At 38.6% G+C, this 13,436-nt stretch overlaps 1 protein-coding gene across 1 annotated transcript in view; it reads left to right on the forward strand.

Moving 5' to 3' along the window:
• The window catches only part of Ccdc178 (coiled-coil domain containing 178), a 374,856-nt gene that overhangs the window by 109,196 nt on the left and 252,224 nt on the right, over positions 1-13,436 (forward strand). Inside the window, exon 12 of the mRNA XM_050134843.1 lies at positions 9,094-9,277. Coding sequence (XP_049990800.1) covers positions 9,094-9,277 — 184 coding nt within the window. The remainder of the gene's footprint in view (positions 1-9,093; positions 9,278-13,436) is intronic.

A 13,436-nucleotide genomic window follows, 5' to 3' on the forward strand; every position in this document is an offset into this window, starting at 1 on the left:
GGATAGTAGAAAAAACTATGGAATTAAATCAGCTTGTATACTTTAAAGATGTGTTGACCAAAGAAGAGTAATCAAAGCATATGTTATGTTTTGGAAGAGGTTTTTCTTTTGTTTCCACAGGAGAGGAAAAGCTATAGATACCATCAAAATTGATAAAGACTCAATTTGAACAAGAGATACTTCTTAATTAGAAGAGATAATAGTTCATCAAAAGGCATGGCCATTTAATCTAAACTAAGCTATAAAACTAACAAATGCTTTTCATTTTGATCAGATATAATTTACCAAAAGAGAATTCAAAATTTATAAGATATATAAATTCGTATATATGTGACAAATAAATATATAAAATATATATTAAATTTTTGTGATAATATATTAATGGTCATATAGAGTACTAACTAATTCTAGAAAAAATTACTCTACTCTCCTGTACATGATTTTGGGTTTGAGTCTCTATCAGTTTTCTACAGTGGACCATAATGAAGCCTAACAACAACTTATGAAGTCATTGAAAGGAGGGTGGGGGACCCATGATGATTCCATCAGGACTATGATAATACCACTAAGATGAAAAATACCACCTAACTTTGAAATACAAATTGCTCAGAATAATTTTGAGTTGGCTAGTTGAGATGATCCAACCTCATAGGCTTCTCTAGCCAGGACTTGAGTAAAGCCCTGCACTTTTTCATTACATGGAGATGGAACAACAAATGATATAGCTACCTCTACCAGAACTTAACAGTTAAGCCAAATTTTTCTTTTCAGGATCCCCTAAAGATGCCATAGCCCCCAGACAGCATGAAATAAATTTAAGAACACAGCACTTATACTCCCAAAAGGTGGTGTACATGGTTCTGGTTTTTCATTGGATTATGAATATTTGTTATTGCTTAGGTAGACTGGTTAAAAAGTTGTTATTGGTAATGGTTAGGAAAAATGCTAAACAAAGGAGATTAGATTCAGAGTTCTTATTTTGAAGAAAAGAGGTGGATACAGAAATGATAGGGGAAAAAAGTAAATTATTAAATCTACTCTGAGAGGAAAAAAGGGAGAATACAGATATGAGTAGACAAAAAGAGAGATTATTTAATCTACTCCTAAAAAACAGTTACTAGTTTTAAATTGTATTGCACTCTTGTATAGTATATATAAATTTTGTATATTAATACAAATTTGAGATTTATTTTGTTATAATGTATTGTTATAATATACTGTATATATATATATATATATTTCTAATCTTATTCAACATTTTGTACCTATACAGTTCAATTCTCATCCTTGAAAGTTATAATTAACAACTAATTAGCATATAAAGAAATGCAAGATAGTAGTTAGTCATTGCAATCTAACTGGTAGTCATATTATGTATGTTTTCAAGATCAAACAAGCATATATTTTAAATAGACAGGTGGTTTTTAAACACTTCAGAGATCTATAGAGTATGGTATTTAAGATGTTTTAATAACATAGGTTCTTTTTATGACAATAAGACATGTTTGCTCCTTGCTGCACCAATCTACTTTGGGGAAGATAATGAGCATCAAAGAAACTTAACATGAAGTTTAATTTCATTGTGGCTAAAGTAAATGACTGTGCAAGAAATACTCTTGCTTCAATTACTAATGGTATACTATCCAAATTTGACAAGCAGGACACAAAAGAGAGTGATTACCAAACCTTACCAAGACAAGGCAAGTCAGTCCTTCAAAAATCCTACTTTATAGAAAAATATGTCAAATATTCGAGGCCTGTGGGTTGAAGATGGTGTCCCAACATTGCAGAGAAACCTTGGATATCTGTCCAGGAAGCCAGCTGTTTCTGTCATTTCTGAAATATTTTGGAAGTCGCTTGCTTGCACTTCCTGCTTACTCAGTTAATATTAATTCCTCCTCAGGTCTCCGAGGGACTTGACAACTAGATAGTTATAGCTTTTCTTACTTATCAGTCTCAGAAAAGAAACTCACTAAACAAATGTACAGTATATATAACGTTGAGAGACATAAAATTAGTATTGCAAGTTAGAATAGAAAGTGAATTAGGTACAACACTTCCTAAGAGCACCACTCCCTATGAGATTATGGGAGCCAATTACATTAAAACTACCACATTCCACTTTTTGGCCCCCATAAGTTTATAACAATATAATGCAAAATGTATTTTGTTCTACTTAAAAGTTTCCATAGTCTGTAATAATCTCAACAATGTTTAAAAGTCCAAAGTCTCTTCTGAGGGTCACACAATTTCTTTAGTGTAATCCCCTATAAATTAGTAATCAAAAAATAGATCACATGCCTCCGACACATAATGGCACAGAATTTACACTAGCATTCCAAAACATAGGAAAGGAAGCATAGTGAGGAAATATTGGACCAAAGCAAGACCAAAACCCAACTGGGCAAACTCCAAACTCTGCATCTTCATGTCTTTCAGTTTTGTTGATGGCAACACACTTCTTTCTTTCGGATTTGTTTCTCTCTGTTAGTAGCTCTTCTTGGCAGGTATACCACAACTATGGCATCTCCAACCTCTTGTGGTCTCCAAGGCAATCCAGGCTTTTGCTTCACAGCTTCATGCAATGACCTTTCTACTATGCCTCCATTCAGGGAAACCATGACACATGCCTAGTCTCCGTGGGCTTTCTTTTGGTGTAGAGGCTAATTCCATAACCCTTTTTATTTTTTCAATTCTTACCTCCAAAGACAAAACCATGTGGTCAAAAATGCCAGGTTCGGCTGCTTACTGGGAATGGAACATGACCCCTTGTTCAATATCTTCATCACTTTTCTGTCCTTCATTGCCTAAGCTTGGCTATTTTGAAACTTGCTCTGTAGAGACCAGGCTGGCCTCAAACTCAGAGATCTACCATTCTTTCCATTCTGGGGATGAAAGGTATTCCCCATCACACCCAACTCTAAACTTTTCTTAGTACTGTTACAAAAGTTGAAAAGTTAAAAAACAGGGATTTTACCCTGAGGACATCATTTCTTTTGTTCCATTTCTTAATCTGTTCATCTCTTTGAACACAGGATTTATCTCCATTCCACTTTCTGATGCTCTTTTTCTCTTTAAATTTTATACTTTGCAATTTACCCTTCTCATCTTACTCCTCTTCATTATAAATCTTCATTAGAGCTATCACTTTTAACCAAAGGACAGATTATACTAGGCTGTCTTGAGATTGCTTTTGCCAACAGAATTAATCCAAAACTCTTCACTTTAGCCTCACCCAGACTCTTTGGACAAGGGAAAGATGCAGCAATTTCCTTCACCAAAATATCACAAGAATGATTTATAGGCAACATATTAATATTCTTCCCTTCTGTAACCTCTTGAGGTAGCCCCCCACAGTTTATAGTCACACTCAGCACCACTGTCTTCCATGCTCCTGCAAGTATTTCCCATTAAGCAGTGCTTAGAGCGTTCCACTGTTTTCCTAACCCAAAGTACCAAAGTTTATATAATTCCAAACAAAAACATTGTCAGGTCTACCACAGCAATACTTCAGTCCTTGGTACCAACTTCTGTCTTTGTTAGGGTTTCTATTGCTGTGAAGAGACACCATGACCATGGAAACGCTAATAAAGGAAAACATTTAATTCATGTGGTGGCTTAGAGTTCAGAGGTTCAGTCCGTTGTCATCATGGCAGAGAGCATGGTGGGATGCAGATAGACACGGTGCAGGAGCTGAGATTTCTATATCATGGAGGCAACAGAAAGTTGACTAAAACACTGGGTAGTATTCTAAGCATAGAAAACCTCAAAGCCTGTCCCCACAGTGACACACTTCCTCCAACAAAGCCATACCTCCTAATAGTACTGCTCCCTATGAGATTATGGGGGTCCGTTATATTCAAACTACCTGAAGTAACATGATTATGATAAATCTTAGTTTGTAAGGTGAGTTTTATTGATAATGTCGGGTTGGTCAGTCAGAATGTAGATTCAGCTTCAGACCCTTACATATTCTTCCACATGACTCACGACAGAAGTGGCACTATGGTGTGGCAGAGAAAGGAAGTCTCCCCAGCAGCTTTATGATGAAAGAAGGAAATCCTTACCCCTACCCATTATTACCAACACAAATCTATTTTAAATTATCAGTGTTTTCTTTAAATAGGAAACTAAAATAAAATGAAAAATGTCAAATAAATCAGAGCATTTACTCAATGAATGGGTTAGCCATAGTAAGATGAAAGTTATGTGTAGTGCCTTTTTATCTGTGAATATAAAGAGGTAAAGAAAATCTGATAGACAGTAAACTATGAAAACCAAAGTATAGTCATAAACATACTATAGCATGAAATTATTTCATGTTTTTTATCCAAATCAGTGAGGGCAGATTTATGTTTTGTAAATGATCCTTGCTAGAGTCAGGAGATATCTGTTTTGTTTTGTTTTGAGACAAGATTTCTCTGTAGCTTTGGCTGTCTCTTGTAGACCAGGTGTCCTCAAACTCACAGAGATTCACCTGCCTCTACCTCCAGAGTGCTGGGATTATAGGCGTGAGCCACCTCTGCCTGGCCGAGTCAGGAAAAATCTTATGATTCATCAGCATTCAAGTGAGCACCACCAACCAACAGCTTATGCTGGCCATGATTTATGTTTTTATCAGAATGAGGAGTGCCTGGATGTTCACTTTGAAATAAGAGGGAGCTAGGATTCCTTTATAATGGTTCTATCATAATAAAACATTAAATATCACTTTCAATTCTGTCCAACAATAATGCATATAATCATTTGTTCAGTCTTTGTATGTGAATTCATATTTTACGCAAATAGTAGCCTTATGAAGTTGCTACATGTACAAAGAAACTTCCTGCCTTCTGTGAAACCACAGAGGAAATAATTATTCCAGAATTAGTACTCTCTCTATTGACTAATAGGCACAGGAAAAAAATGCAGGCTGTTGCTGGTGACCACTGCAAAGATGCATCTCATTTTGCCATTAGTGGTGATGATTATGTGTGAGTTTGTGAAATTAATTTTTAAGTTAGCATTCAAAGCAATGGGTTCATGATGGTATCCTTATTCATGTGTAGCGTAATTCGTTCTAATTTGACTCTGCCCTGACTGTCCTCTATTGTCTCTCACACTCCTCTCCGTAGGTCCCCTTCCTCCCTAGATATAGTCCTCCATTTTCTGCTTTTACATCAAGTCACATATATCCTGGTGTGCTCTCTTTGCCCCATTCCTTCCCACTTACGATCTTCTCCTTCTCTCGTGTGGTTCCCTCACTAGCTTCACTGTGCCCGCACACCTACCGACACAAGGTTCCTTTTCAAATTTATTTGCATGTTTTCCTATCATGCCCCCCTTTCTACAGAGAGGCTGGACTTGTTTAATTATTTTCCATTTAGAAATAATGCAGTCTTGGTGAGCTTTTCCCGTGCACAATTTAAAAGAGAAAGGTAACGCACACAGTTTTGTCTGAGCTGCATATGCAATCTCCTGTGACTGCTTTGGGAAGCTCATTAGCAGCTATTCATAGCATTCGTCCTTCCAACTTTAGAACCCCAGTGGCCAACTTAGTGCCAGACGCATTGTGAACATCCATTTTTGTTTGTTTCTCAAGACAGGATCTGTCTGTGTAGGAGTAGCTCTCCTAGAACTCTCTCTGTAGACCAGACAGGCCAGGAACACAGAGATCTGCCCGCCACTGACTCCAAAGTTCTGAGATTGCAGACATGTGCCACCATGGTGGGCTTACAAGCATATATTAAGTATGTGTCTAATAATATTCTAAGAAGAAAATTTTCAATTTCATTATATTATATATGTCACATTCTGTAAGATAAATTTTAAGATATAAAGAACAGTGACTTTATCATTTGATGATTTTTTCCGAGAAATGGCTTCAGAGGGTACTTTTTTATTTAATATAGCATATATCTCCAAAGAGAACCTTTATAGCTTTATAGTTATGACTCTATGTATTCTCTAAAGAAATAAGCTGATTGAGACCTCAGATGATTCCTATCAAGGAAAATGTTTTAAAATGGGCTTATGCATTTATAAAACACATCAGAAAATATCCACCATGAATGACAGTTAATATCTGTGTGTGTATCACAGTAAGTTGAAATAATGCAATGATTATATTTAAACAGATATTTAAATATATTTTCCAATAATTCTATTATTTTAAAGCTTACATAGTGGGAATCTTAGATACATCTCAAGTGAGTTTAAAATGGTTGCAATAACAGAATAAAGTAAAATCCTCCAAAATGTATGAAAAGGAAGCCGAACTCAGAGTTACTGGGGATTTGGCTACAGAGCAACAGATTCAATAATCATGATGCCTCAGATCCTAAGACAGAATCCAGAATACAGCACAGAGTAACAAACAGAAAAACAGAAGAACAAGGAAAGACTTGGGGAGGGGTCGTAGATAATGGGACAGTAGAGCATCTCCAAAAGTTCAGATTGATGCATCATCACAGTGGATCTGATGCAAGGTATACCCAGAAATAAAACTTTTTAATTTATACTGCGGCCTACTCATATTGAAAGGAGAATGGTGGATATGACAAGCTTCATGTTTAAGTTCTAGTACAGAAACAGTATCTGTAAATGCTTTCCTTTCTGTAGTTCAGGCTCAAAGGCTAATTGGTAGTCAAGGTCAATGTCAGCATCTGTCCTCAGTCTCAACACATTCTTCCATGTTCAGAACATACTTGAAATTCCTGAGACAAAGTCTCACTCTTTGTCAAAGACTGTCTACAATCCTGTGATCCCATCCCAGCCTCCAGCTAGAATTAAAAGTATGTGCTAAGAAATATTTTTGAAATACATGTTTCGTATTTTCCTTACTTGTTTTTCTTTTTTGGTATTTTTCTGTGTATGTTTACATATGCATTTAAATGTATCGGGCTTTCTTTTGGGGCCTCAAATGCTCACAAATCATGACACTAAGACTTATTATTAGTTATGAATGCTTGACCTTATCTTATATTTGGTTCTTGCTAGCTCTTATAACTTATATTAACCTCTTTCTTTTCATCTGTATTTTGTCTTAGGGAATTCTACCTTTCTTTCATTCTATTTGTCTTATTTCATGTCTGCCTGGCTGGTTCCCTGGCATCTCCCTCTCTTTCTCCCCCATTCTCTCCTTTTGTTCTCTTCTCTCTCTTTTACTCTTTCTCTCTGTCCACCAACCAGCCCTGCCTATTCCTCTACTATCTGGTTATTGACTAATCAGCTTTTTATTTGACCAATTAAATGCCTTAGACAGGCAAGGTGAAACAGCAACACATCTTTACATAATTAAACAACGGCTGCATTAACAAATACACCATCGCATTGTTAAGGTAATATTCCACATCATTTGTGCGTTTTCCAGTGCACATGTATATAAAGATACATGTGAAGGCCAGACAACAACCTTGGATGTCATTCCTCAGGCACCGTCCACCTTTGTTTGGTTCACAATCTCTTACCGGCCTTGAGTTACCAATTCAGCTAAGCTGACTGGCCAGTGGATCCCAGGGATCCACCTGTCTGTGCTACCCACTGCTGTGTGGACTCTGGATATCAAACCCATATCCTTATACCTGTGCAGCAAGTGCCTTATTAACTGAGTCATCTCCCCAGCCCTTACATCTATTTGTTAAATAAAGACAGCCATCTCCATTTTCTTTCATGTTTTTATATTGCCATATTTTTAATCTCCATTTCTTTCTGCTTTACACTGTAAAATTTCTCTGCTTAGTCACACCTGATTCAATCACCATTCCTGGAATTTCCATTTGTTGTGCTTTTCTAAGTAACAGAAAGAAAGAAAGAAAGAAAGAAAGAAAGAAAGAAAGAAAGAAAGAAAGAAAGAAGAAAGAGAGAAATCCTAAAATGGTATGAGGGACAACATGACATAAAAGATAGCTAGGCTGAGCTTTGCATCCAACATCTGTTTTCATAAGTGCCTTCACTCCTATAGGCAATGGCTGGTTGTCTTTTCTCAGCAAGCACAGTTCATTGATATTATACAACGAAACCTTCCATATTGCCTCTCTGATGAAATAATTCAGGCAGATATTTTTATTATGGTTGCCCCCCCTCTCCTGCTTTGATTTCTTGGCACTATTTTGTTTTGTCTGATTTGCGAGCCAGGCTCTGTCTTTGGCACACCTTTAATGAATGATGATTCTTTTTGCTCATGTTTATCCTTGAGGGAACAAGAGGCCAGAGAACAAGTCAGTGCAGCTCATCCACAGCTGTGTGCATTGTTTTCCCACCTATGAGTTGGCCGCATCTCTTCACACTCACCTGTGTCCAAGTGGGTGTTTCTCTGAGCAGAGCTTCTTGGGCAGTTTTCTACACGAGGTCATCAGTGCCACCTGAGGGCTGATCCAATGTACTACACCTTCTGACTCAGTCTGTGACATTTCTAATTCATTCGGGTCCGCTTCTTCATTATCCAATAGTTTTATCACCCGAGGTATGTGAAAACGGCCATGCAGGAGCATCACTCCAAGTCAACTATAGCGAATTGTCTAAAACACAAAGCAGTGTTAAATGTCTTTCTTGAGACTGTCATACACTGTTGAATCTGAGAACCACTTCCTTCATCGATGTAGTTATGTGGTACTCAGATGGCAGCATGTTGTATCCTACCCAAGAGAAACTTAGCGATGCCTATAGATCCTTGGCTGTCAAGCTGAGATGCTGATGCAGGGGAGATGAGCTGCCGGTCAACATCGCTCGACACGCAGGACACCTTCTATCCACAACAAATGTCTCATCTGGTACAAAATGCCAGTAATGGTGGAGTCTGGAAACTGATGAACATGGGGCTTCTGTTTAAGCTTTCACTCTTCCATTTAAAGCATTCTGGTTTGTGTTTAAAACAAACAAAACAAAAACAATCAAACAAACAAATGCTGTGTGAATAGAAAAGGTGATAGACAGGAGAGGAGTGCAAAAAGGGTTTTGTTTTCAGGCTATGATGTATAGACCCCAGTAGATCCGAAAAGGTGTGTGCACAAGTGCTGTTGACAATAGGTTCAACTAAGGCCAAGGTTGTCCTATAGACCTTCTAAGTATATGTTCTCTTACAGTAACTACACTGAATTGTTGTTCTTTTTATAGTATGAGGAAGAAAATGGAATATGAGTCTGAAACCCAGTCATTGCAGGAGCTGAAGATAAAGAATAACAATTACCTCAGACAGCTCTACAAACAGGCATATCAAATCGGGGCTGTTTTCCACCTAGCTAAGCATAAAACAGACGAAGTGGAGAACAAAATAGCAGACGTGAGAAGAAAATTCAAGGTCAGGTATTGTTGTCATCTCTAAATTTTTTTTAAAAAAAATGTGATTAACCTGATTTTTTTTTTGGCTTGATCTTTCTTCATAGTTAGATTTTAGTGTAAGGGTTAATTATCTTCTTGGAGACCAAAGTGCCTGGTCCACAAGCACAAAGACCTGAGATCAGATCCCGAGACAAAGTGGGAAAACTGTACACAGTAGAACGCAGGTACTGATTAGGAAGCCCATTGTCTGTCTAGCCTAGCCAAGACATTGAATTTCTGGCTTAGTGAGAGAGAGTTTGTGTCAACACAGGGTGGAGTGAGTGAAGACTTCCACATCCCTACATGTGAACATGTACTACATGCATATGCACACCCACAGACACTAGCAAGTGGATAGTCACACCAAAAAAAGAAAAAGAAAAAAATTCAACCATATGGTTTAGGTGTGTGTAGGCATGTGAAGGGTGATTGAAGTCTAAGTCAGGGTCCCATTCATATGAGGTAAATGCCCTACCAAGTGTAGCCTATGCTAAGTTGTCTTCACCTCTTCTTAAAACACATCTAAGTGTGCAAGAATAAAATCATCCTTCTCCAAACAATGAGGATTCAGTGCAGCTACCTTTGCTATGACCAGGCACAAGCATCTGGAGCCAGGAATGCTAAACTTGGTTCAGTTTTCTCTTACACACACAACTTACACGATAGAAGGTGGGATTCTAAGACACACCCTTTGACCCTCCATGACACACTCATCAGGAGGGCTTCTTCAGGCTTGCAAGTGAGTGCCAGGAACCTTCTAGACAATGATGATACAGAATCAAATGCTCATGTCTTTCAGTTCAGGCCTATTTAAGCAATAAGCTACTAACCACTATCTCCTACCACCTACTGCAAGTCAGTACTGTTTTCTTCCCTGGAGAACACAAACAGGTCTCCCTCCCTCCCGTGGCTGCTGGCCGATGAAGAATATGTATTTGCCCTGCGTCATGAGTGTGCTAGTGCCACACGGACCCGAGTCTTTGTTGATGTTGAGAAGCAATCAGCCACTGTGTCCCAACACATTCTTCTTGTAGGCATATTTTAGTATTTGTTACCATGTACTGAAATTAACCCAGGATCTCTGTTATCCAGAAGATAATTACAGCCATGTTATCTCTGGGTTATTTCTGAGAAATGGCCTCACTGTAGAGGTGGAATTTCTGAACAATATACCTATAAATTAATGTATCGGTAAAATGCCAGGCCTATTTTAGGCAGCTAATATGAATAATCAAAGATATAAAACAACTCCCAGAAACTTCCGACTCTATCAGAAGATCTCTCCCAGTTTGTCCAAAACATTAGTGTAGTCGGTCATTTTTGTCAGACTTTCTTAGGACTCTCAATCCACAGATAATGACATGGAGACTTATTTTTAATTACGAAAGCTTGGCCTTTAGTTTAGACTTGTTTCCAAATAGCTCTCATAACTTAAATATATATACTACCATATGCCTTTTTACCTCCTTTTTTTTTATGTCTGACTGTCTTCGTATGTGGTGTCTCTAGAATGCACCTAGATTCTAACCCTCTGAGTTTTCCTTTCTGCCCAGAAGTCCTGTCTTTTCTCTCGTCCTAGCCATTGGCCATTCAGCTCTTTATTAAACCAATCAAAATAAAACAGTGACACATTTTCACACGGTGTGATCAAATATCCTGAAACACTTCATATCAATAACGTAAATATTGAGGAAAGAAGCGTCTTCCCAGAGTGTGGGGTAAGATTCCCAACCCCACGGGAACACGGGACAGCAGTGGCGCAATGTATCTTCAGTCGTGATAGTGAGCAGATGAATGGAAGCAGCCAAACTCGTCTCAAGAATGTGACATTGGACCAAAAAAAAATTAGAAGCTGTCACCAGATGTTAAACTCTTTCTGTTGAAGGCTCCTGCTGTTGTTACTCTCAACTTAATGCAATTCTGGCAGAATCCGGATAGATCAAGTCTCTAGCTCTTGACTATGTGGGAACTCCCTAGAAAGGAAAAGCTGGGCTGGAAGGAAGACTGTATCAGTAAGGCTACTTTATGTTGGGGTGTGTGGTGGTCCATCTTGACAGCATCACAGGGTTTACAGCCATCAGGGACACACATCTCTGGGCATGTCTGTGAAGGATGTTCTCGATTAGAGCAATCCAGGCCTGAACATCCTCTATGGCCTAGGGTGAAGGATTGAAGGAACTGGAGTAGGGAGTTCCTGTCAGCTTGACATCCTGTCATGGCAGACGTGTCTGTCCAGAGGTTACTCCTGCCAGGTGTTCTGTCACAGCCACAAAACAATTAGCACAGGAAAGCTATCTATTGTGGTGACTTGGTGGTTTCAGTATACACACTACTATATAATTGTTATAGACACCTTCATTTGGGAGATAATTGTGGATGGAATAGGGGGAAGAGAACATCGGATTCGGGGCTTGTAATTTAAGAAACACCACATCTACACTTTGGCCAACAAAGGTTTCTAATCCAAGCTTGAAATTTAAAAGTAACCACTTGAGGGAGTCAGTTTTAGTTTTAGAAAAGAAATTAATGTTCTAGTTCATACTAATCCAGTACTCCTCTTTGCCCTTAGAAGACCATGATTTCCCTTAAGTAATTTTTCAATATTTCAACCAGTCTCAATTCTTCGCTACAGAAAATCCTTGCTCCTCCTTTTGATGGTTACAGTAGACTCCTGTTTCTAGTTTTGTTATTCCCAGTTTTCAGTAGCTTACTGATATCCAAAATACAACCATATTTAAAGGAAAATACTATAAAAATACTCAGATGTTGAACATGATGCCCTGAGCAAAACCTCCTGCATCCTGCTCTATTCCTTCCACTTTATGTGCCAGCCAATCATCCCTCTGTCCAATACACATGCTCTGGATGCTTTGTCTGCCTGTTGGTCGCTCAGTAGCCATCTTGGTTTACCAAATCAACTCTTATATTATCACAGTATCGTTATCAAATGTCAGTTTTCCGCATATGTGAAATCTGGATAGTGAGTTCCCTTTTCTTCAAAATTTCTGTGAGAAGAAAAATGCCTTTCATTACTTACCTGAAGTACTAAGCTCTCAACAAATAGTTATTGTTTACAGTGTGTTGTTTTAAGCAAAGAGACTCGAGAGTTAAATCTCCACATCGTTAAGGATTTCTTTCTCCAACCTGAACAGAAGTATAAATGGTCCCATACTATGGAACGTTCTTTATGTTTCTCCCTATTTCTTTTAATAATATTTCATTTATTAGATGGAATTAGGCTCCAAATTCGATACAGGGTTACTTATTATCTACACAGGTTCAAAGTGGGGTTTACTGTATTCATCTGAGACTTGACAACCAGAAGCTAATGAAGGATAAGAATATTCTCAATATCATGTTTAGGTAGCGTCAGTTTGGGCCATCCCCAGACTTTATGTTGAGGTCATGCACGCCACAGAGCATCTTGACTCAGTGCAGCCAGGGGCAGTTCTGACAACTATTTCAGAGCGGCCCCCTCCTTTTTTAACCCATAAATCTCAAATTTATTCCAAATCAAAGCCTTCTCCTACCTTCTTCTTAACTCCTGTCCATCACTACTAGGTACATGGAGGCTGATGTTCTTCCTTTCTGCTCGGGTTTCCAGACACATCACATAGGGATCAGGCTGTACTTCCCAGGGGTTTTTATGCTGGACCAGTGGTCTCTAGCAGTATCACAGCTCTCTGCTGCCACCTTCTGGTTTCTGACTGCTAAAACAGGGCAACCACCATATAGCAAGCAGAGGCTGAATCTCTTTTTAAATTCAAAGCTCCTTTCCTGTTCTCTGAAGTGATCTCTGGATCTCCTTACTCCTTTTCTCTAAAATCAGAATTGAGTCATTGCGACAGAGACCCGATAGCGTATACAGCTTAAAAACATTGGTCCTCTCACCCCTTACCAGAAGTTTCTCTGACCCCTCCTCTGAAGATTTCAGTAATTGCAAATGTAGGCGCAGCCACCGCCTGAAGCAGTGGGTGGAAAGCCCCAAAGTGGGATGAGCACAGAGGGGGTGGCTGTCCCACTATGAGGACCTCACTGTACCCTTGTCCTTGTCCCTGTAGAAGGTAGGCATCTGCTAATTGCGGGCCAAACCCGAAGACAGTTAAATGTAGATAATGGGCAAACAATAAAAAAAAAAA

This window comes from Alexandromys fortis, unplaced genomic scaffold (assembly GCF_014885135.2).
Source record: "Alexandromys fortis isolate MF-2015 unplaced genomic scaffold, M_Fortis_MF-2015_v1.1 scaffold_25, whole genome shotgun sequence".
Classification (NCBI taxonomy): domain Eukaryota; kingdom Metazoa; phylum Chordata; class Mammalia; order Rodentia; family Cricetidae; genus Alexandromys; species Alexandromys fortis.